This window comes from Agelaius phoeniceus, chromosome 4, assembly GCF_051311805.1.
Source record: "Agelaius phoeniceus isolate bAgePho1 chromosome 4, bAgePho1.hap1, whole genome shotgun sequence".
NCBI lineage: Eukaryota > Metazoa > Chordata > Aves > Passeriformes > Icteridae > Agelaius > Agelaius phoeniceus.
The window spans coordinates 64998143-65024534 of NC_135268.1; the positions used below are offsets into that span (position 1 = coordinate 64998143).

General features: G+C 37.0%; 1 protein-coding gene across 7 annotated transcripts in view; it reads right to left on the reverse strand.

Annotated features, from left to right (window-relative positions):
- RGS12 (regulator of G protein signaling 12) overlaps window positions 1-26392 on the reverse strand; it is an 86181-nt gene that overhangs the window by 39354 nt on the left and 20435 nt on the right. For 5 of the 7 annotated variants that reach the window (XM_077177772.1, XM_054633721.2, XM_077177768.1 and 2 more), the window contains exons 3-4: window positions 24140-24259; window positions 3826-3847 (exon numbers count right to left, since the gene is read on the reverse strand). In XM_077177772.1, the coding sequence (XP_077033887.1) occupies window positions 3826-3847; window positions 24140-24259 (142 nt within the window). Of the gene's footprint in view, window positions 1-3825; window positions 3848-9819; window positions 10591-14450; window positions 14584-24139; window positions 24260-26392 lie in introns of those variants that run through there. The other 2 variants (XM_077177771.1, XM_077177770.1) reach the window with 2 other exon arrangements.

Here is a 26392-nt window from a genome sequence, read left to right on the forward strand (position 1 = left end):
AGTTGATTCCTTACCCTCACTGCTTCAAGCAGAGGGAAGCAATAGTATACTTAACACAAAGCATTATAAAATGCTACATAAATAATTTAAAGGAAAGACCTTTTGCCACTGCTGCTAAAGGAACTTGAATTATTGATGCTACGGTGGAACACAGCTACAGTGAGCATGCACCACCAGCAGAACTGACAAATAAGTCAAATACCTGTTAGAGGAAATAATCCATCTGTAGTTATAGTGCAAAAAGCATAAACAGTGTTTTGTTTTATTCTGCACTTCATTGCTAATTTTTTGCCTTACCTTCTTCTGTTACTTTCTAAAATACAGTTTTCATTATTTATTACTGCAAACATCAGATTCCTTTCAGAAAGGTCTTTAGGAACACTTTTCCTTAAGAAAATTCTTTCCAAGTGATGAACACTAAAAGCAAAAAGCAGCAGAAACTACAGCAAAGTAGTATCTTAGGAAGAAATGTGCATATAGTATCTGTTAGGCTGAATTATTTCAGCTTTGTGGAACTGATCTCTGCAGGGAACAGCAGGTGAGAACTGACTCAGCCATTCTCACTAGCTCAGATACCTCACTACCTCTGTCTGGGAGATGAATGATGATGGTACTTCTGTTATAGATCCTTTGACCTTTTGGTTTTTCCTTTCTAAAGTGCCTTCCAGGTATAAATAGCAAAGTCAGTCATTAGCAGGGACCTATTGATCATCCCTGTGACAATTCAGATGGCACAGTGCTGAAAACACCAGGCACAGCCTGCGTGCTGTGTACACACTCCACAGTCAGCAGCCAGGGACAGTTTCTGAGGTGGGAAATAAGAGAAACCTCATAATTACAGGTCACTGTAGTAACATCAAATGGTTCCTGCTACCCCTAGAGCAGATTAGTTGATCTACTGCAGTAATCTTGCATCTAAGCATTATTACAGTTTGCATTCTGATTGTCTGCAATTCATTACACAAATCAATTACAGTTAAGAGCTGCCACTGGTCAGCACATCTGGAAACAACACTAATTTACAATCAGCTATCTGACAATACCCAAGTGCAGAGTTTTGGCTGATAAGAACATCCCAGCCTTGCACAAGCTGGGATGTAAAATATAAAATAAAAACAAAGGGCTAGATGGTTTCCAGGGCCAGGCTCTAACACAATAAAAGCCATATGACATAAATCTTCATTGACTTTGGAAAGAAAATGTACAAAGAACTGTTGTGCCTCCCACCATACTGAGGAGGTTTATAGAAACACATAATTGCTTTTTACACATTAATTTTCTTCCCAAACTAAAGCTTAACAACAGTATTTATACTCTCTAACTATATGTACAAATAATAATATTAATTAATAATACTAAGCAGAAGAGAAGGTCCTGGAGAGACCTTAGGGCACCTTCCAGTACCTATAAGGGGTACAAGAGAGCTGGAGAGGGACTTCTGACAAGAGCAGACAAAGGGCTTTAAACTGAAGGAGGGTAGATTTAGATTAGATATTAGAAATTTTTCACTCTGACAGTGATGATAACACTGGATCAGTTGCCCAGAGAAACTGTAGATGTCCCAGCCCTGGAAGTGTCAAGGCTAGGTTGGATGGCAGCAGGGCTGGAACAAGTTGACCTTTACAGTCCCTTCCAACCCAAATCATTCTGTGATTCTGTGATGACAAAGATTTAGTCTAGGAAGGGAAGTATGCAGTGCTGTACCAATGGTTACACTGGTGAAAATTTCCTAAACTAAACATACCCTAAAATGTCTAAGTCTGTGGATCTATTTCTGTATTAGTGAGATTAAGGAAAACTGAAAAAATTTCTGTGCTGTGCCATACTCAATGAAAGTAAATGCTAGAAAATATAATTCACGCATGAATCACAACTTTTTACTCAATGCAGCTCAAAATGAATTAGAAATTCATTTAATTTCACTTTTTCTGGTTACAGTCTCTCTGGCTCCTATTTTTCCAACCCATTATCTGGGTATTTAAGCATGGATTCGATGTTATTCAATGGATTTGATATTATTCAATATAGTTCAACTACCACTTTTTACACAAATTATCCCCCTTCTTAAGTAGCATTTAACAATGAAGAGATAGTTCATGTTAAATTCTGAATTAGCTAAAAAACAGGGAATAGAATGCAGCAGAAAATAGCACATAACTTCTTGGCTGTTTTTCACCTCTGTGACTTTATATGGCCCTAAGATTTCATGAGTTCAAAAAACTGTATATAATTAATTGTGAAAACAGCTACCTAGAGATTTGGAGTAAGACACAAATCATATTGGAAGAACTGAAAATAAGCAGTATTTTTAAAATAAATTTTCAGCTGGAAGGATAAAAATCTTGACATTATTATTGTATGAGTACTATCACAGGGATTCCAAGTCTGGATAAGCAACAAAATAACTTTCATTAACACAGAACAAGACCACTTGTGGAGACAAGACACAAGTACATTGCATTTCACCTAAAAAAAGATCAATCAAATTTTTGGTCCTCAACAACTACATACACAATCAGAAAGTCTGTGGTCTGCTCTGATTTTTATATCAAGGTAACATGTGGGGGAAAAAAAATTACGTATTTTTCCCAGAAAAACACAGGCTACATTTTATTAATAGAAAGCAGAATAAACACTATTATTTTCTGGTTTGTTGTTTTATCACTTTGTGGACAAGACAATACAACACAGAGTCTACTTCTCATCCAGACAGAAGCACAGTGAAGCATTAGATTGTGTCAGCAGTAGAGAAGGAGAATACCTGACAAAGTCAGCCACTGGAAAATGGCTCCAGCAAAAGGACCAAAACAGCAACGTTTTTCTGAAGTGCAGTTTTGGTCTTGTAAAGAATCAGAAATTAGGATATGAAAAAGTTTTGTAAATAATATTGCTAATTTTCATTTACATTTGCATGTAATATAAAAAAATTATCCTTAGCATTCCAAATACTTTTTTTCAATTTCACTGTACTGATTACAGCAACACATCTTGTTCCCTTTTGCCCTTTTTATTTAATAAATTTGTCTTGTAATGTTGTCAAAGCACAGTAAACACAAAAATACATGAGTTTTTCTGCAGGATCAAGTGAACCAACTCCTGACAGAGAAGACAAGGAGAAAATCCATCTCCTTTATACCCTCCACTATACAAATTCCTTTATTCCATTAAGGAAGCCTTTTTAAACTGTTTCAATTAACTTCAAAGCTTCAGAGAAATCATTTTCTAATGTTTAACAAAGAGTGGACATCCTTCAAAACATTAAAGGCATGTTAAAATCAAAATAAACCCGCTTATGTGCAATAAAGAGGAGTTTACTTAGAAGTATTCCAGAAATGCAAAAGCTCCATGCTGGGAATTTACAAATATCAAATTACTTACCCCCTTCTCAAAAAGGACCACACTTAACAAAGTTCAACCTCAGCAAATGTACCAACACAGCTTACGACTTAGAAGCCAGAGCATCTCTTTAAAGCAAACAAGGTATGTAAAGGACAATAAAACAAAAAATGAGATTTTATCTACCATCCAATTACAGAGAAGTCTACCAGCTCTGCCTCTATTATAGTGAATGAAGAAGCCTAGTTATAATAAAAATGTGCATATATAAATGTACAAAAAAAAATATTATGCAAATAAACCAGTGAAAGTATGTGAACACAAGCCTGCAATATTTTCTCTGGCAGAGTTCCCAAAGCAGCCACAGAGTTCTGCACCACCTTGGACTTACATCTTGTAATATATCAAATAATTTACCACATATTATGTTGCTTAATGTGGAAAATTGATTATTTTTCATTATAAAAGTAAAAACAAGCTTCAGCTTACCTCCATCAGAAACAGTTGCTGACTGCAATAAAAAAGAAAAGAAGAGAAGTGTTACTGAAGTTTCATGGCAAGTATCAGAAATCTTTGAGATTCATCTTGCATTTGCACTCAGAAATCTTAGTTTAAACCTGTCAGAAATTGCATGCAATCCACATTCAGACAAAGAAGTTTCTGTTCTAAACTGTTCAGCTGAAACTTGTCTAGATTTTCCTCTCTAATATTATCACTTATTAATAAGATTACTTTTGTAATCTTATTAATAAGTGATAATATTAGAGAGGAAAATCTAAAGAAGCCAGCTGTTATTTCTCACAGTTGTTTTCTCCCCAGCATGAAATTCAGCCCTTTCAATCACTACTGTCCTGGGATCTGATCCCACCAATATTTACTGGAAGAAGCATTTCCTGCTGTGGTAACTACACTGCTCCCAGAAGTCCTTCTTAGAGGGGCAGAGACAATCAGTTGGTACTTTTACAAGGAAGATACCTAAAACTGACCTGCAAAGACTGGAAAACAATATGAATTAAATTTTTAATTTGGGGCTATGTAGCATTAAAATGAAAATTCAGTGTTTTGTCAGCGAGGTGACTCTGAAAACTTTCCCTGTCAGTCACTTCTGCCTGTCACAGAACCAAAAGGATGTTCAGAGTGCTTGCAATAAGCTAGAACTTGACTTGCAATAAGAACACCTCACCACCTCTACCTATATTGTACATCAGATTTTCAAGAACAATTCGTATTCTAGTGAAATGTTGAAGTTTATGGGCTAATCTACCCTAAACTTCCCAACTTTCATCATAAATGACCTCAAGGCATCTGATACCTCATTAAATCCAAGTACTGACCATTTCCCAATTAGGTACTCCAATGCTTGAACCTTGACACTCAGCTGAGTGAAGTCTGGACAAATGATTTTTAAGATTTAAATTTGCATTGACTTTTTAATGACTAATAGAAAGTATTTTTATTTTAGTTTGGCCAATCTTTTCTTGGTCATTGAAAGCGTCCTTGAACCTTTAGAAAACCTTCTAAATATTTAAAAAATACTCTCTTCATTTGTAGTGCTCATTAAAAAGCAGGAAAGAATACCCTACAGTATCTAAAACTTCTTCAAGGTCAGCAACACACACAAGAAGAAAAGCACAAACATAAACACAATTCAAGCTAACAGCTACCTCTCCATAGTTTGCATTTTTCAGCCTTGGCAACAAACACTCCCACTCTTCTTCAAAATCCACAAAAACCTTCAGTAATATCTTCTCTTTTCTTTCTCTCTTTCACTGCAGGCTCTCGCCCTGCTGTTGAAACTCTCTGAAGAATTTGTTACAAAGCCTCGGTGTGGCCTCACCGTCCCCATCCCCAGGACAGGATCTGAGCTATTCTGCAACTTTCAAAATCTAAACTCACCTCCATTGACATCATTCCCCTGGTGCTGGCTCAGATAAACACAAATACACCTCTCATGAAAAAGATTTTTAAAATGAAAAAATGGAAAAAAATTTAAAAACAAAAAATGGAAAAAAAAATGAAAAAATAACTACATAAATGCCTCTGGATCTGTGAAGAATAATAATACAACAAAAAGTATCTCCAAGCATCTCCCTTTCATAGCTTTGTTTCAGGTATCAAAAATATGGTTGTGGTTACAATCCTTCAGTGGGGCTTAGGACATCTTTTCTACTTCTATTTTGCACATAAGCCTAGTGATCATGTTATAAATTCAGAAGCCATAACTTAATTAATGTTGGTAATTTAGGAAATTTAATTTGCATTACTGAAATCTGGTTTATAAATGTGATTGCTTCTAATTTCTTAGCACATCACTGTACAGTACAGTTAATGAATAAACAACTTCAATGTCATTTCTAAAAGAACAAAGAAAATGATGACTCAAAGTAAAGTAATAGTATCAGTTTACACATTAGACAGAAAAAAAACCCAAAGTCCTTTCGAAATATCTATATTTTAGGAATGTTCATATACTTTGTTAGCTTTCATTAACCTAGCTTGAAACACCAAGTACAATTCTTCATGGTTTTGAAAGGTATGAAGCAAAATTATTAGGATTTTCATGATAGCAGAAAGAATATTTATAATACTTCTGTCAAAAACTGGGAAGTTAACAATTATAAAACATAATTTTCAAGACAAAATGGTGCAATATCATAGAAAAGCTCAATCATTAGTGGACACTGAGAGTTTTATCTCAATCTATTTAGCATAAGTTAATGCAGTGAACTTTCGACACACCACAGGTTGGTTTTGCTTGTTTATTTTAAATGCCTTGTTACATTACATATATCAGCATCTTAAAATCTCTCCAAGCAGGGCCTTAGTAATTTTTATGTCAGAACATTTTAGGAGAGCCCCTATAGGAGGAATATATTTTACAGTACAGAGTCACTAAAGATACCTATCGTGTTCCAAGCATTATCCGTTTATTTCTATAGATCACAGAATAAAATATATCTTAAGAACATTTCTTTCAATTCATCTGTGTAACTAAATCCACCTAATTCAATAAAGCCTAGAAACTAAAGCTTGTAATTACTGTGCAAGAATTCACAGTAATATGTTCAAACTGCGTTTGTGAGTACTCAGAAATCTCAGTTTAAACCTGTCAGAAATTGCATGCAGTCCACATTCAGACAAAGAAGTTTCTCTTCTAAACTGTTCAGCTGAAACTTGTCTAGATTTGTCTTTGAAAGGTATAAGTTGCAAGACCAGATTTTTTTAAATACTATGATGATCTCATTTTAAAAATACAGTTTATGTTGGGGGCTTTTTTTCATTCTTCAGCACTCACGTTTCCCACCACTGGAGGCTCTTTAGGACAAAATTTGATGTGCTACACATAAAAAGTTTGATTATTTGATGAAATTTAACACTGCACACATGTTAAGAACCACCTATTGAAAAACATACGTATCAGAAAGCTATAAATTGAAAAGCTCCTGTAAGCAGCCATTTCTGAAAGAGGGGGAAGGACAGGGCATGACTCTGTGCCAGTTAGGGCTCATGTGAGGATTTTTTAAAAAATATTTAAGTATCTAATTCCAAATGCCAGAACATATATGTTGTGAATGTACCTATGAGCTATCATCCAGAGATAAAATCTAATTGTATGAAACCATCAAATCTTTCACAACCAGATAAGAACTGAAATTGGTTCTTCCAATTACCCCAGTTACCAAATTGGTTTAGGAAGAAGCCCATGGTATATGCCAGGAATCTGATGGCAACAAATTATCAAAATTTAACAAAATCTAATTTAGGAAAGCTAAAATGCCTTCCAGTATATGCCTTCATGGGAACTCTGCTTGCTCATCTACCTGGATTAACAGCTGGGTTACACAGACACTCACACACCCCACAAAGTTGGGGGATGCAACTCTGCTCCAGGGACTTCAGGGCAGGATTTGAGAGGGAAGCTCAGTGGCAGGGCCAGCAAGCTGAAGAGTGGCTTCCCAGTTACCATTCAGCATAAAAGATGCTCTAGGTCTCTCTAAACTGGCAAATGCTGCAGCATGTATTTGATAGCATAAAGTTCTGAATAAGAGAAAACACGTTACCTTTCCCTTTGCACCATCTCTCTTTGCTAGGTGGAAAAACCAGAAGGGCCTGTGAGCTTTTGATGTTGTGTTCAGGATCTGCTAGCAACAAATCTCAAATAGTTTAAGCTTACAGTAATTATCAGGGAGAAAACTACTTTGTGAGTACTTAATTTTTTTCCCAGAACAGAAGTAGACAACATAGTACCCTGCACCAACAACAAGGTACAAAGGGAGAGAGGGCATAGAGGAGAATAACTCATAAGGCTGGAAGTTCATAAGGTTGGAACAGGCTGTATCTTTTAGCTTTCATGGCCTGCTAGATGTGTGCACCTCTGCATGAAGCTTGTCTGCTGACATCTTTAGGTGACAGAAACTCTTATCCACTTAGTTCCACCTTACATGTTCCATTTTACATGGATCAGGTCCCAGAGAAGTGACTTGGTACTGTCCATTTCGGCCATGACAACATCCTGCAGAAACCAAAAAATACCCCACCTATAGCCCAGAGATTATATTGAGCAAATAAATCCATGTGAACAACTACCCAGGTAACACAATACAAAAATTTCCTTTCTCTCCACCTCAAGGTTTGTCACTCAAGTCGAAGTCATGCTCAAATACTGGAGTAGAACAAAGGGAAAGAGGGGGATACTGAGGGGTGACACATACTGGGAAATGCCAGGCCTTAGCAATAAAATGGAGCAACATGAAATCATCAGTGCCATTACAGTGGGGGTGAGTGCCTTCCTGAGCCAAGAAACATCTCTGTTTCCCACTCCTCCTGAGACACACAGGGTGAAATCTGTAAGGAGAGTGAAGATGGATTTCTCTCTCCTATTCTAACAGTGACAGAATCACAGACTAAACAGAAACATCTATTCTTTTCCTGGGCATCCAGAAAGATTTGGAATAAAAGGGATTCAGAATGAGCTTTCTGTCTCCTTTCCAAAGCACACTTTCTTGCAATACAAGCATCGACTTCTTGCTGCATCCAAAGAATTCTCTGAGTGCTGCCAGAATCTGTTACTTACCCAGTACAACATCACTTCACACACTATTTTATAAAGTCCCTGAAATAAGCCTTTCAGGTTAGAATAGCACACCTAGCTCCACCAACCTTCTAAACTAATTTTCTCATACGATTTCAGAATAGAGGATAATGCTAGGAAATCTGCTGGGATCTGAAGATTTACAGGCTGAATACAAAGAGCCAACTTTCAAACATTCTGTCACTTATCTCAGGGAAAGCCTATCACTCAGCTGACCATCTGCTTGCATCTAGCTTTGTTCAAACTACTTCTTAAATCACCTGAAGCAACTTCTCCTTTTGCCAAGGAATGAATTGTAAGCAGATCCCCAGATCTTCAGTCACATCACTCCAGGATTTACATGATATATATGTATTTTCAAATATATTACAGCATCAACATAGTTCATGCCATGAACTTCAGTGGACTCTGGATGGGGAGGGAGATCATGCCTCAAAATATGGTATATACAATTCTAACATTTTAAATAAAAAATAAAGCCACATTACTCATCAACTATTGCTAGTTTTTCTTTCAAATAAATAATCCCAAATGTACTTCTCACCTAAAAAGTAGCATAACATTACAGGCTTTTAATCCCCATTTCAAAATATTATTGCAATTAATGTAATAATTTATAATTCTTTGAGAAGAGTGCCCCTTCAGAATGCTACTTAAAGGAGGACTATTACACAATTTTACTTTTCAATTCTCTACCACCAAATTGCATTTGTAACAGTTAACACAAAAGCATTCTATATGTAAGAGTTCTGAAGAAAAAACATACTGTACAACTACTGTACAATAACTTTACTGAATACATTCCATGTAATTTTGTCAAATATTTGAATCTATAAAAACAACATATGAAGAATAAATGATGTGACATTTGGAATTCCTTAAGAAATAAATGTTCAACTTTTTACCCCAAACAAAACCAATCTTATCACATATAAACACAGCACCTTAAGTGCCAAATTGATCCCTAAAATTATTTTTATATAAAGATATACACAAAATATATATAGTCTTACCTAAAGATACAATATTGATATAATGGTACAGAAAGCATATACAAAATATATTGCACATAATTAGATAATAGGCACACATTATAAGCATACTGGGTTTTTAGCTCTATACATGTTGTGCATAGTTCATAAATACATATCAAAATCGCAGTGTTAGTTGGTATAACAGTATTACTTTTCTCTGAGAATAAAACCCAATGTTTGCATTTACAAAGGAATTTTAACTCAAATACTTTAAAGTAAAAAAGCTTAAAGGCTAAGCAAAAAGCATTCTGAAGCTGATCTCATTCTTCTCTAATTTCTTGCCAATAACAATAGCCTATTCTAATTTCTCACTACAACAATGCCTTGCTTTAGCTAAATATAATTCATATCACTTACCCGCTCCTCGTAAGAAACAGCAGTTATTTTTCCTAGCAGCACTCTTCCTAAATTCATCTTCACTTAATATGGAAAAAGCATTTCCTTAACACGTCGGCTTCTCAAAGATTAAACTCAAAAATTCAACGCTGTTCCATGCCTGTACATGCCAGTAAAGTTTAAAGGCATTTCGTATGAAGTTCTATTTTACTCCCTTTATGTTACCAATAGCAACAGGCCAATGCAGGAAGCTGTGGTTCGTCAGGGATTCAGATTAGATCTCAATTATCTCTCACCAGAAAAGCTCGATCATTTTATATAAATCATGCTGGTTGTATTTGAGAATGTTTCCTATAACAAATCAGGAATATAAAACGACGCTGAACCCTATGGTAGTCCTGTATTCAATAAAACAGATTTCCAAGACAGTTTCCAAAAAAACACTAGTTAATCACCCTAACATTAGCTAGAGAAACATTTACATAGTAAATCACTATTTTCAGAGGTTTACATAATGCAAGCCAGAACAAAATAGGACCTCAAATAGTCCATTCTGCTTAACTTTTCAGTGGTTAACACTGTAAACTGCACATAAAAATCTGCAATACAGGGAGACTTGGTACATTTCATTAAACCTAGGAGTAGCCTCTTGTCACTAAAGACAAAATTCCTCTTGCAGAAACCAACTTCTATTCTGCCCTTCCTCCCTCAGGACCTGAACCTGTGCTCAGCTGATGTCAGGAGAGTTCTGTGCACAGAGCCTGAGGAACAGAGAGCAAAAGAGGCTCCTTGTAATGAAAGAGGGAAGTGCAATTCACTTGCCTGTGACAGCGGTGTCTTCAAGAGACTCTATATGGAAAGTACAGCATTTCAGGAAGTTTGCTGCTGTCCACAACACTGACAGTACCTAAATCACTCACTGCTGTTATTTTTAAAGCAATCAGAACACAATTTTCTGCTAAAAATAAACCCCAGAATGGCAATCTGGGAGTGATTATTGGGCATTTTTATGCCAGTGGGATGTCCTTAAGCCCTAGGTGGACGTGCATTTAGGAAAGAGGAACTTTCTCCCTTGTTCTGTACAGCATGTGGAACCCCCCACAGCCATGCAGTTCCTAGGCTGAGCCCCTAATACAGAAACCACCCTGTGAAAAAGGCAAATGCTACTTGGAACTTACAAAGAGAGAAAATGAGAAAAAAGAGCCTTTACTCAATATTTCATGGTGAGACTGACTTGCTACATCCAATATGTAAAAGCCTGCACATCTTTTCATTTTGCACTTAGGATGAAGAGACTTGATTAACAGAAAAACTTCATCTCCTCAATTTAATTTAGAGTGATCGGGGAAGAAATTTAATTCCCTTGCAGATGAAGCCTATTCTAACTAGAATTTTAGAGACATAAGCCAATTGCTGTGATAGAAAGTTACTTTTTTTGATTGATTACTTGTTTGAATAGGCACACCACTGCAGTTTGGAATGCTCCTACAAGCATTTAATACCATGACAAATGCAATGGAAACAAATGGGTGGGTAGACAGGAAGAAATGTCTTTTAAAAACTACAAATTACACCCTCCATTATTCTAGGATTTCAGAAGCAAGTGTCCTATGGTACTTGCACAGAACAGTTTTACTGTGTGTCGACAGGTATTCAAAATGTGCAATTTCATAAAGAAAAAAATGCCAGAGCTGTTTAAATACTGCATTTTGTTTGACACTAAACCAAGTGGGATGCAAAATATATTTTCATTGTCAATACTTTAATTAGATAGCACCAATATTACAAATAATCAGGTGTATAATAATCACAATCAGAAATGCTTGAAGAACTTTCTTGTGAAAACCCCTTTGGGGTAACACAAAATAGGACTTTTATCAATAGCACCTGCATTTGACACCCAACCTAAATCCTCTAGGAATCACCTGGAAAGACCAAAAGTACTTGAACAATTTTAACAGGAGAGAATGTTACCCATAAGAAGGAATAAGAGAAAACTGACCCCATATGCAACAGTGGGATGTAGCTGCAGGACCAGCAGCTCAGTGGAGCCACTGCAGTGAATGTTGTTGGGAACACTGTGGGTGGGCAATGTTTTACACATCTTAGGCACTGTAAACCTAATAATCCCTTCCTTTAAACAGACATGAAGAATTGTTGATTTTGTTTCACTGAGCTAAGCATTACAATTCCCCATTTTTTCCACACAGCAGCTCTACCAACACTGAAAAATAAGCTCTAGCAATTAGGCAGCAGCACTTAATGATCATGGCTATGAAGTGTCATGTGGCACCGAAAGCCCTTTAAAAAATTCATATCCCTCTACATTTCCACAGCTTATTTCAGCAGCTACAGATATAAAATCTTGTGATTTTTGAATAGCTTATTTGTAAATTGGGCAGGCAACTCAGAGGTCAAAGGTCAAAAGCAGAAGGAGTGCTAATTTGCAAAGCTATTAATGGGAAGTGTTAAAATATGGTACAACAGCTTTAAAAGCCTTATTCAGCTCCACCAAAGACGACATTTGTAAACCCACATCCATCTGCTCAGGAGCTAAACTGTGGGAAGGGGGAGCGACCCCAGATAAGGTTGATCTGTTTTTCTCTCCTACCCTCCCCTCCACTTCCTGCTCATATTTGCTTTTGTACATTTGTTTTCAGAGCAGAAAAAGCTGAAGAGAAAGACCGAATGACAGGGAGCCTGGATAAGTTTTAACTTGTCAGAAGATTAATGGGATTTATTATATCCCTGACTCCTAAAAGAAGAAAACAGGCACAAAAACCACCAGGCAACCAGAAAGTGTCAATCCCCTGGACCAGCTCCTTGTCACAGAGAGTCCTAAACTAAATGAGACATTGGCAGAATGCAACACCAAAAATCTTAAATCTCATCAAGCATTGATTTTTTAATGTCATATTAAAGTAACAACTACTTGCATGACAGCCACATTTTAAGAATATGATTGAGCTCACTGATCCCAGCTACTGAAATAAAAAGCAGAAGCATCAAAAAGCCTACACGTAAATTAAGAAAACTCTGCCATAAAATAAAATGCTTTTTCCCCTAATTCTCCAAATTTTCTGTAATCTGTCTAAATATATTTTTGTCAATGATTTGTCAGCTACTCAACAATAAACAGACCCCATATGTGCTACTGATGAGAAGAGGAAAGATTCTCTCATTTACAACACTGTGGATTCCCTCTATGAATTTTGAAATAAGAGCCCTTCCTATTCCAATGCAATATTAACAAAAATATTTTGAAGCTGAACTAGCTGGAACTTGCTGGTGTATAAATAAGTGAAGTACAAGCTGCCTTGTCAGACACTGAGACTTCCCCCACAGTAAATCCTGCAAAGCAAAGGGAGTGATGCAAACCACTGCTCCAGTGCCCTCTGCTGTCTGCTCACACTGCTGTGCACATTCTCAAGTACTAAGTTCAAGGTTTGCCATCCAGAAATTCACTCTAAAACAAAAAAAAAATCTAATTCTATGAGCCATATTATAAAGTTTGAAAAATAATTCTCCAGGACTGCTAAATGAAAACTGAAAAAATATACTTTTTGCAAAAATGTTTGTGAACAATTCCTGGTTTTATTTTCCCCTTCTGTTGATCAAGATTTTAAGACAACTGAGTTCTCTCCAATAATAAAAACATGCAGAAACAGCGTAACTTGGTAACTTGCACATTCAAATGGAAGGTAACTTGCAGTCCAACAGTAAACTAAATGTAAACTGCATATTAAAGAGGATATGATTAAGTGACAGATCACTGAAACACATTTAGTCACTTCAGAATTTCCTACTACTGATGTCGTCCCTAAAAATTAATAGATTTTGAGGAAATCAATGTAAAAGTTAGAATGAAAATTACTATATTTTAAGTAAATAATGCATATAATATCTTATCCATGGTTTGCAATTATTTATTTCCCTCCTGATTTTAAAATGGGAAAATTTTGCTGCCATACTTTTAGCATTTAAGACAATTTTATACTGATATATACAGACAGAAAAAATAAGACCACAATGTCAAAATTAGATAACACAGCTAGTATGCTTACTTGCAAAATAAGTTTTTCTGAGCAACAACAAGCCAAAACTAATCTAAGTCTCTACACTTCAGAAATTTTGTATTCTACAAATACTTTTCATTTATTTTCAGTTATTCTAATAACTCACACCATCTGGATTCTGTTTTATTGGATAAAATTCCAGATGGAAGAAGAAAAATCCCTTTAGCTGCACAAGTTTTATAAAAGCACTGTAAGAATTACAAGGTAACATATCTGTAAAGACATTTTTGCTTTACGGAAACACGTGCAAGTATAATAAAAATCAAGTTAAAGGTTTATAAAAAAAACTTAGAGAAATATCGGTTTATCTACTACACTCACTTTAAAACAATACAGTGCTGCAAAAGAATTTTAAACATGGCTAGAAAAATGGTGTATTCTTAATTTTATAACAGCTTATATAGAAAGTCAACTAAAATACTTATACTTACGAACTTTGTCTCTTTAAAACCTCATTGAATCCTGAGAAGCATAATTTATCATATTTCACTGCAAGATTTCTTAGCTAGGAAGGCTACTCATTAAACCATATTCCTGTTTTCTGCTTGCTTTAGACAAACAAAACTTTATACTTACAGACACTTGACTATCAGTAAAAGTTTTCTCCATGTATAAATGGTTTAATATCTCATGGTTAAGAAACAGCCCCTTCAACTTTATTATTACGCTCTTTCTGAACACATATTTACTTCTTCCAGAGTCCAGTGAAAAAATGAGGCTTTTCTGCCTGCTGCCCTATCAACACCTCTCGCATTCTCCTCCCTCCCCAGCACATTCCCCGCCCTCAGTACTGGTTCTGTATCTTCTCATCAAAAGGAACAGGCAGCTTTCAAAATGGTGTTTAGGCAGGTCCTGCGTAACAATAAAGCTTCTGTAAAGACAACAGCCCTGCTGAGGAATCTGCTAATGTAAAATACATTCACTGAGGGCCTACAGGACTCTGTCCTAAAGGTTTGTCCAAACTTGTTTCAGCATTGAGTCAACATCGCTTTCTCATCCCAAGTATTCCCTTTTTTAATACATTCCCCTTTGATGAGCATATTACCTGAATGAACAGAGTCACCAATCTCTACTAAAAATAATTAAAATATAATCTAAAAATACTTTAAAAAATAGACTGTTAAAACATGTAAGACTCACAGCAAACTTCTTGCACTTTCTGGCATGTAGGTACGTGTCTTGGAGTGATTACAATCACATGTATGCAGATTGTGCAACCTATCTCATCCTACCACAACTCTCCGTGTTCTTGTGAGTAAGCAGAGCACTGGCATTTACGAGGATCATGTTCCAAGTGAAACATTACTCTCGTAATTTTCAATACCACACCTACTCTCCAGACAGACCTGCAATATCTGTGCATTTTCAGAAAAAAAATGCGTGCACTTTCTGCCCAAAAATAATCCTTAAACATCATCCTTCGGCAGCTCCTTTGTCCAGAAGGGAGTTGCAGATAGGCTTTTCAGTGTATATTTTAAGTTTTAGAAGTACTAGTGAAATGTTTTAATGATTTAATAGTGAATAAGAAATGCTAGTAAGTAAACAAAAAGCTTCTAGTAAAAGTTCTAGCTGACTCCTTTTTGTTTCTGTAGTTTCACTGGACAGATAAATGCATGAGGACAGTCAAAATTAGGTGGTACAAATTCCTACCCAAAATCCCAGCAGTTCAAGCATGAGAGAGAATCAGAAACAATTTGCAGATGCTGTCAGTATGTGCTGTACGTATTCTGTGATTATGTTCTAGAAAAACAAATCCAGTTCACTCAATAAAGCCTTAAAAACATCAACCAGGTCTCATCAGAGAGCAAAAACCCCTCCTTAGTTATTATTTTGTCACGTCAAAAGACACACCAGGTAACAGGAAGAGCAGTGAGGGAGGGCAGGGATGGAGAGACACCAAACCAGTCAGGCAGTTCCTCATTGCCACTCATTCCAGGAGCTGCCTGGACAATCCAGCAGCAGCAGCAGCAGCTCTGGGCAGGGCAGTGGCCAGAGCCATCCCCCCAGCACTGCAGCACACACAGGGAATGCTCCCAGTGCCCAGGGCAGGCACCAGCAGCAGCAGGTACTGCAGCCCTTCACAACAACCTCCCAGCAAGGCAAAGGCAGCACAGCTCCTGTGCCAAGAGAGCACCACAGTCCCACAGCCAGGGAAAGGCACTGTCCACCCTCACATCCCTGCTCACAGCCAGTTCAGAACATGGGCTCATCAAACCCGGGGTTATGTTTCCAGTAGTGGCCACACATGGAAGCCTACCAAAGAGCAGCACAGGGCAACATATCAGACATTTCCCTGATGACATTCTCCCAGACTCCAGGTATTTTTAGTTCAAGAGATTTCCTGCACCTGGTGTGGCTTGTCTCCTTAATAACCCCCAGTGGCTCTCTTTTCCAAATACTTGTCCACTTTCCCTCCAGGACATGCAAATTTCTTGCATCCACAGCACTCAGTGGTGAGGCATCCCACAGACCAGCTCACCTCCCACATGAACAGCCGTGTTCTCCTGTTTGTTTTGCTCCTGGCTCCAGCTATCTTTAATTAATGGTGCCGACTTCTTGTCCCGAAGGAGAGATGAGCAATCAATCCCAACTACTTTTCCTATGCCACCCATGATTTTCCACTCTTCCTTACACTTTTCTAAATCTTTTCTTCTCCTAATATATCAGAACATTTTAAAATAAAGAGACCAGGTATGGAAAAATAAACCACAGTTGTATGCAATGGAATCATCTATTCCTTCTGTAATAATCTGTAAGACAGGATTTTGCTTCATTGCTACTGTACTGAGCTGTTGTTTACATGCAACTCTCCCTTATAACTCAAAGACCTCACTTCTGAGAAGAAACAGTCTCCTAAGAAACATATATATCATTTGTTATATGAAGCTAGAGCTATTTTGCCTCATTTGTTTTACTTTACATTTATCTGCATACATTTTCATCTGCCATTTTGTTGCCCAGTCATTCAGACTTATAAAAGCAGCCTGGTCTCATCTTCAGAGACTGCTCTCATCCTTATTACCTGGAGTAACTTCACCTCACTGCTCACCTTCTTGGGAGGAGCCTTAATAGATGCCCTTGAATCAACAAATGTAATATAAGAAACTGCAGCTAGGATCATCCTTAAGCAGCAAAAAGTTCTGCATTTCAGAATCAGTGCAGTAAATAGTAGCATTATTCTGCCTTAATGTCACATGCCTCAGACCCAGAAGAGGGAAGAGAATAAGTTCAAAGAGAGTAAGCCACATTTTTGAAGAATGCTAGGTTAGGGAAAAAGAGACCCCTGAGAGGTTGCCAACCTAACAAGAGCTCCATTTGTGTGAGGATTGACAGTTCTGTCACTACTCAAGGAAACCAGAACCAAAATAACATAGCCAAAGCCAAATCCCAGTATCTTACACTGCTGAACTAAGGAATGCAACCCCTCTGTAGATTCAGGTGGATACTTAAACTTGCTCATCCTGTCTGATCCTTGTAGTTCCACAAACTGCAGAGATATTTACAGCCTGTGAATTCACCTGTGTCCCTTTAATCACATATCTTAAGAATGGCAGTATTGGCTACTAAAAGAAAATTCATTTATACAGAATACAAGTCTATCTCTAGTACCTGAAAGCACATATTGTGTCTCTGGTTCTGTGGCAGAAATGGGCTTGTGCTGGAGAGCCAAGCCTAGAGCCAACAAGGCTCAGACAGCACTTGTGGTATTTTCTGCGACCCTGTTGAAGGGAGGAATGATGAATCTGACTCCATGTCCTTAGAAGGCTAATTTATCATTTTATGATCTATATTATATAAAAGAATACTATACTGAACTATACTAAAGCATAGAGAAAGGATACCTACAGAAGGCAAGAAGATACTGAAGAAAAACTTGTCACTCTCTCCTCAGAGTCTGACACAGCCTGACCATGACTGGTCATTAAGTCAAAAACAATTCACATGTTGGATAAACAATCTCCAACCACATTCCAAAGAAGCAAAACACAGGAGAAGCAAATGAGATAATATTGTTTGCCTTTTTCTCTGAGGCTTCTCAGCTTCCCAGGAGAAAAATCCTGGGCAAAGTGATAAGCACTTGAGTGGCAGGGTCAGACAATCTACTGATTGCCTTCTCAAGAAGAAATTTCTCTGTAGTGTCCCAACTGCCTTTGCACATAGGGGGGCCTAATTCCCTAAGGAACCCATCCTAGGCAACACTGTTGGTTTCTTCTCGAGCACCACAGCATGGGGTGAGCACTGCTGTGATGAGCACTGCCCTTATGCACCTCACAGAAAAAGCAGAGATGAGATCCAGCTCTCAGCACATTCTCTGACTACTCTGCCTCTTACATGCACATTTAAATGGCAAATTTCTCCAGAATCTGAAGTAAAGAAAATAACACAAAAGCAGGAGAAAACAGTAAACGGTAACATTACTGAAGAATGATCATTTCACCAATTGAAGTAACAGAAAATAAATCCCATTATTCTCAGTGTCTGGGATAAAAAAAGCACAGTTTAACATTCTAGATTGTATGCAGAAATAAGTACTTCAAATTCACAATAAAGAGGTTGCACATAACTTGTTGATCTGTTGACCAACCCACCTTTGTCAGATACTTTACAAAACAATGTCAGGAGCACAAGAACTTTCCATGGAAAAGTCTATACATGTAAACTTAAGAGCAGATAGTGAAAATCTTTTTAAAATTATGGTATAGTATAGAATACCAGCAAAAACCTAACACTAATGCTAGAGCACAATCTGTGAAGAAAAATAAAATGTATACTACTAGCATGCTGTTTCCTTCTTCAAAGAGATATAAATAAACTACCTGATAAGACCCCACATGCCAAAGTAAAAACCTGAGGATGATCCTCTGGGGAAGGCTGGAGAGTCTGAAATTCTTAATAGAGCAGTCTAGAGAAGCAAATGTGAAACCAAATGATGCTGGACAGCATGGCAGCCCAGACAGTGCAATCCCCTGCCTGCAATCCCCCATGTCCTGGCTGTGTGGCCACTCTGCAGCCCAGCAGGTGAACAACTCCAGCCAGGAGTGCTCAGCCCAGGGCCTGAACAAAGCAGAAAAATGCCTGGCACAAACCACTGGATGTTTCCAAAGTCTCACTGATCAGCTCCACGAGCACATCAGTAATTCAAGATAAAACCATCAACGTGTAATGCCATGACTGAGTTGCACTATTTACAGCCAGACATCATGGCCAGCAGGAGGGTTTGAGCCAGCTTAGGGAGGGAGTCTGAAATCACTAAGCACACCTCTCACTGCTCCAGAAGCAGTGCAAAGGGAAAAGAGAAACAAGAACCTCATCTGTGGGCACAGATCCATGAAGCTTCCAACACAGCAGCCTCAGGAGCTGCTCAGGGTTAGCACTCAGACTGCAGAGTACCCACACATGAGACTGGATTAAACCTTTAGGAACTCATTATCAGTGTGCTAAAAATACAATACTGCCTTTTACATACAAGAATGGAGGTTTTCTCATGTGTGCACTGCTATTTCACAATTGGCCTTTCCTCCCCCTTTCATGAAAGCTGACAGCAAAACTGCCAATTGGTTGGTTAAATCTTAGGTAAAAATTTGGACAAAATATAGCCAAAGATGCAGTTCTTAAAGGGGGTACACAGTAGAACATATTTTTACTAATTGGTAAAATCTGAAATAATCTGAAATCTGAAATAAAACTATACATTCTTTTCAAATTTTGAATTTGCTGTTAAAAGCTGCGAATGAAGAGGCCTCTTGATTTAAAACATGTACTTATACTTGCCATAGTGGTGGCACTGTGGCCATGGTGATGATCTAAGAACATCAATAAAGCAACCTCTGCAGGGAGAGTTAATACTTTTTATTAGCTCATATGAGAGGGTGGGAAAAGTTTGGGGCATGTTTAGATCTTCTTGTCTGATTTTCCTAGTATACTAGTTGGTCTAATATAAGCTATTATCTCCCCGTGTAAGCTTTGTCTGATTATTTAAATCAGTCAAACAAAAACAGGTACCCACTTAAAAACTCCTTATTAAGTCAAATGAGCATTTAGGGGGAGTTTTGCCACCCACAGATGCCAAAGCTAATATCCAGCAGAGACATGTCATCTATTAGTATAAAACCTCATACCAAAGAGATGTGCTGTATGCTTTCAAATAGCAGATGAAATGCAAAAAGTAGTTGATTCAGTAGAATTAACAAAACAGAAAAAAAAAAAATCAAGCATTATTATCCGTAATAACACCTAATAATACTACATTATTAATGGTTATAATTAAGATGGAACATTCTAACAAAAGCCTCACACTGATTTTTAAAAAGAATACATGATGCATTCCAACTTTGAAAACATAACTAAACTCTAGAAATTTGATATAACAAATGTTGTTTATAATATAAAATATAGCTTTAAGCTTTCCTAAACAGGATGAGAACAAGAAAAGCTGCAACAGCCATCTTTTCTTGTCCTGATACTTCGTTCAAAGAATTAAATCATCTTTAATTTTAAAAATTTCTCTGCATTAAATGATTATTTAACAATACTTACAGAGTTTGACACTTGTTTCCCTAAGAGATTATGTCTCTCATTATACTACTCTGCCCTATTTTTAACCACAGAGAGATACGAAAAGTACAAGTACCAAAATTATTTTCAGGAAAAAACAGCTTTGAATGTTCTTCTTGGTGAGGAGGAACCTAAATTTTTTGACTTCAAGAAAATACTGCAAGGTTCCCCCATTTTTACAGACATCAATAAAAATTAAAAGATGAGTGGAATGGCTACAGCTGAAAGTGTTACCAAAACTGGTGATGAATAGAACAATCACAATTACTGTGCTTAAGGTAAATTTTTACATAGGTAGTGCTCTACTGTCTGCAGTCTCGCAGAGACACCTTTAATTTGTTTATAAATTTATAAACACCTTTTCCAGAACAGAATTGTGCAAGAGGATGAGAGTAGTGGCATTTATCTACAGGAAAGAGAAGTGGGAAGAAAGACAGGATCACACCCTCTCATTAAGCCAAATATTAAATAATCATAAGGTACTTTTAGCTTAAGTTACACCTTGAAAATATGAATCAGCAACTATGCTAAAAAGTAAAATTGGTGCAAATCACAGAATGATAACATGGTTTTTAATAGACACTACTTCATAACAACAAATTATTCACATAGAAAAATTGATTGCTAGATAAAAGATAAATCTGTTCTTAACAAAACCAAGTTTCTTGTAATTTAATAAATAAAATTTTCTAAATACATTTCTTCTGAAAACAACATAACTAGGGCACATACTAGACATGCTCATTTTCTGAATTCAGTTCCAATTTAAAGACTAATTAATCATAATCAGACCTGCTGTGAACAAGCACAATTTCCACAGTTCAGAAATAAAATTGTGCATTTTCTGTTTTGTGAGACATTCTCCCTACCACAATTATAGCACAAATACACCATAAATTTTCCACTCTCGTCCCATCTTGATCCCTGCATTTTTAAAAAAATCTTGTATACATTTTCTATCAGTAAAAACAGAACCAAGATGTTAATCCTACAAACTGGTCTGGTTTTTTCTATGGATAATACAGCTTCTGCAGTTAAGAGGAAAATACTTAAGGAGGGGCAACCATATCATTAATTCTAATCTTACAAGAATTCTGTCTGTGCACATACAGCCAGAAGTAATCTAACAAGTTAAAAGAAAAAGTGACATTTTCTCATGAAATCATGTTTTTATTTATTAAACATGCATGAATATGCTATATTCTTTGACAGATACTTTTAAAAATAAATAAATAACAAATTTCAAAGAAATTACGCCACCTTATGGTAGCAGTCAGCAACACTGACAGCTGCTGTTTCACACACAGCTCATACTTCAACAAAAAATCCAAATACAGCCTTTTTAGACCTGTAAGCAATGAACTGTGTTCATCAAATGCCCATAAAAGAAACTCCATGGAACCTACTTACACTGCTCAGTTTAGAAGATTAATTTGGATGCCAGCAGGAATCAAACCCACAAGCTCAGAGAAGCATATGAACTAAATTTCATGTTTGGATTATTACCTTATCCAGTCTGCCAAGACAACTGAAAAGAACACAAAAGCAAGCAAGTAGCCTATACAATACACTCATGGTCATTATTCCAAAGGTGGAGTCTCTAAGAATTTCCTGCTATTGTTATTTCCTCTTCCACCACCCCTAAATAGATGGCCTGAAATAAACTAAACATGTACTAACAACATTATATTCTACCACACATAGTGGAAGAGTACTTGGGACAAGTGCTGAAGCAGCAGTGTTGAAGTTTGAACCAAAATTAAAATACCTCAACGTTATTTTATTTTGACATACAAAGCTTTTTAAATTCTTCTCTGGATTGCTGTTTCTCCTGGTGGCTGGGATATCTGGGATATCATTCTCTTACAGCATACAGGGTGAAAAAAAGATTTCAAAGTGAAAAGAAGTAGCTGGACAGAGAGCAGTCCACACCCACACAGCTACATGGAGTAAGGGCATTCATCCAAGTACAGATTTGAAGTCAGACCATTCCTTTGTCCAGGTCACACTGTGACCTAGAATGAAAGTTTCCCTTCCAAAGTAACTCAGTAATGATGAGAACATTGGGACACAGATGGACTCAATCCCTCCTGTTGGTGCTACTCTGTTTACAGACACTAATGAATACCAACTAGCACATAATGAGGGGAAAAAAGGACTTTTAGGCCAGTAACTATCATATCTTTCTGAAATTAATGGAAAGTCCCAAGAGCCTGTTTTAATGAATATTTATACAATGTGAAACAGCTCCAACAACAGAAATTAAATTTTATTTTTGATGTTTAAAACACTCAAAACATGAGATGTGCAAAAAACCTGCATGAAATTTTAATCTGTAAGACTGTGGAAAGAACCATGTTTTTCCTGTTGCATGTGAATTGTTAGCACTAGATTCTTTGGTATTCTGAGAGAATTCACTCTTACTGCAATCAGAAATTCTGTCAAAACTGGATATATGTAACAGCAAACTTTTTCAATTTAGGAGAATCACCATTTTCTGATTAAGAAAGATGTAGCTAGATGGTTCCCAAACCCCTTTATCCAGAAGTTCTTGTTGTGTTTATGTTATGCAGTTACAGTACTAAAGTTATGAGTGCAAAGAAATTACGTATTTTTTATAACTAGAAAAAAAAAATAAGACACTTAAAAGCTTCAGAGAATATAGACCACTATGAAAAACAGAAAAATAGAAAAACATCTAAGAAATAGGTAATTACAGTTCCTACCTGCATTCCCTAAGCATGCCAGAAGCTCCTTCCATATATTCTGCTCCCTAAACATCCCTCCCTGAGCTCCCTTCTCCTTTAGTTCAGAGTCAGTGAAATGCTGGTCTTCCTACATTTTCCCACAGCAGAAAACTCAGAGTGTCTCCTTCTTCCCTCCTCCCATCTCAAATGCTTTTTAAACACCTCCTTCCCATTTGGAGGGCTCAGTGTGCCACATTCCCTCCCTTGCTGAAGCGGTGCAGAATGCATTGCATGGCTCCTGTGCCAAAAGCTCTGCACAGATTTTTGTTTTTTCCAGTCACCAGTGTTCCTCCAAATAAGCATGGTAAAGGGCTAAGGGAAGAATCTCTGCATCTCTTCACATCACTGTGGCTCAGTGTCATGGTTTTCCTGAGGAGGCACACTAGGAGTGAAGATATAATGAAGCCACATTCCTACAGTAGAACAGAAGGATGGCTTTTCATTCCTTGTTTTCTCCAAAGCCAGTATGCTTTTGAGAGCCAGACATCAGCTGATGCTAAACCAGATGTAAAATAGCATAATATTACTCCTAAAAGGAGCCAAAATCACCAAGTTGATTAGGAACTCCCTTCTGTCAACTGCTGTCAAAATTCATCAGCTGAACAAAAACCAGAATATGATGAACATTTGATTTCTCTATATATTACATTTCTGAGACATTATGAACATTTTGATCAGCAAAAGTGTATTGTGTGGATTTACACAGGACCAACTATGATATGAAAAATAAAGTCAGAATTGCCCACAGAAAGAATGGCCACAATGTAGCCAATTAAGAAATACTGAAAGAAATATTGAAAAAGGTTGATACCTGAAATCTGTATTCCCCTCACAAAAATGTCATATGATAGTAAATAACTATATTATACTAATACATTACTCACTTTCTTTCAGCAATTACCAGCATTATCTACTATAAGTTCCCTAAGACTCACTTCTAAATTTTAAGGGAGAGTTAATTACCTCGAGGTCATCCAGAGAGCGAGTAATGCTAAAGCGCTTCGATCTTCCAAATGATCTTCGAGCAGAAGAACGTGGAGGAGGAGCCTGATTTAATCCCATTGAATGTCCAAATTTTGCACCCTAAAAAAAACAGAAAATAGATATTAATTTATTTCTTTCCTTTTAGTACATTGCTGATCATAGTAAGATCTGAATTGTAAGGAAATGTGACAGGACCACTATTTCAAAACAAGTTGGTCATTTGCCATGCCCCTGTAAAATCACCTACTAAAATTCATTAAGGTTGACTTTTCCAGTCTCAAGTCAAATATCTTAAACATTCAGCATTAATTTACTGTATTAACATGAGTGATCAGTTAGGTTGCTAAAATGCACATGATACATGTCAGTAAGAAATGCAAGATGATCCTGGCTCTTTCCTGTTTTAACTGGAAAGCATTTAACTACAAAATATTTGTGTTTTCTATAGGAAATTCCCATCCTAAAAATCATCTCACCCAGCTGCTCTTGAAATGTTTCCCCACATTTTTAGAAGTCTTACTTTCACTACTCTTTTTTTAAAGCCTTGCTACTGCAAAGTCCAGCTTTTGAAATCACACAGTACAAAATCGCAGGAACTTTTGTTCTGAGGAAAGCAACTCCCTCACTTGGATGTTCCATTACTAGAACTGCAGTAATTAAATCTGTTTTCTCTCATGCCATAATCATACTCTTTCCCCCTAAAAAGTTACCAGATGTCTGTTAAGCTACTCAGCATATACATATCAAGTTTATTCCAAATGGCAAAGTGTAAGCTTGAACCTAAAATTAGGCACAGTTGGTGAGTGGTGCTAAGCAGATGTACATAAACTCACTACATTACAAAACCTTGTGATTATGTGCCTGAAATTTTGGATTCCTTTCACTGTAACACTTTCACTGTAACATTCAATGTAGGGAAAACTCCTCCCTGTCTACTGATGCTTTTTTGCTTTAGAAAATGAAAGACTTTAAATCAGAGCAAATTCCCCTCTGTTTCATGTCAGCATCTTTCTTCATTATAGTAAGCTTAAAAATATATTTATTAGTACTTTTATAATTGCTCTGCATTTGGCAGATTTGTAATATTTAATAAATTTTCTATTTGTGTTCATTTCTTCCTTTGGGCAAGTTTCTGTGCTCCGAGTTCTGAAATATTTTGGTCTCCCTTTGATCACTCCTTGGGAAGTCTATACACATCACATTAATCAAAAGAATAAGCACAAATTTCACATCCTCATAGCCTCATGCCAACAACCACTCATACAAAGCAGAGAAGAGCAGCCAGAGCATTGTACAGCCTCAGAGATGTAAGCCTGTTTGCTAATTCCCATGGAGACATCACTGTTCTACAGCAACTGGGCTCTGGCCATCACCAGTGCTCTCAACAGATTCTGTTTACAAGCTCAAAGAATTGTCAAGACAAAACAGGAATCTGGATCCAAAGTATGCAGCAGGGTTCATCCCCTCAACAGGCCTGAGAGATCAACTTCATTCAGTATTAAAAGTGACCCCTTTTTCTATGAAATCTTTCCCTCCCAATTTTCTATTTACTAAGGGTTTAGTTTGGTTGGTTTTTTTAATTGGGCTGAGAAGTAAATTGGGCAGGTTCTGCCACAGCAACCTGGAAATCTAGTAGCTGGATCTTAGCTTCCAAGGTTTTAAGAGAGCATTTACAAGTGCAGTATAAAGAAGCTAAGGTGGCTTTTGCTAAATGATCAAATAAATGTGAAGAGAAGAAAATTGCTCTCCGTAAATGTTGACAAGCAACACCCAGTGGAATGAGGACAGTTCCTGTCTTTTTGAGCAACTTTTAAAATCATCTGCTTATCCAGGCAGGTACTGCTGAGGTGGTTCACACCTGCCTCATCCCTTACAGCCACACCAGCCTTTCCTGTGTGGATGGAAAGCTTACTCCTAATCTGTGCAACACAGTGAACTTTACCCCTGACTAAATCCAGCTGTATCCATTACTGCTGCTGCACAGCTGATCAAAACATTTACAAGGCTCCTCCTCTAGGAATTTTTCTGTTAGAACAACATGAATATATAAGTACATCTACTCAATTTCACCACTAATCAAGTATGACCACACTAGTTCTGTGATTTTTAATTTTTTTTCATTTTTAATCCGAGAATTAGTGATAAAACTATCAGCTTACCAACAACCCAGCAAATTAATGGCATCATTAATTGGTACTTTGGAACTAATGAAACAGTTACACAGTATGGATG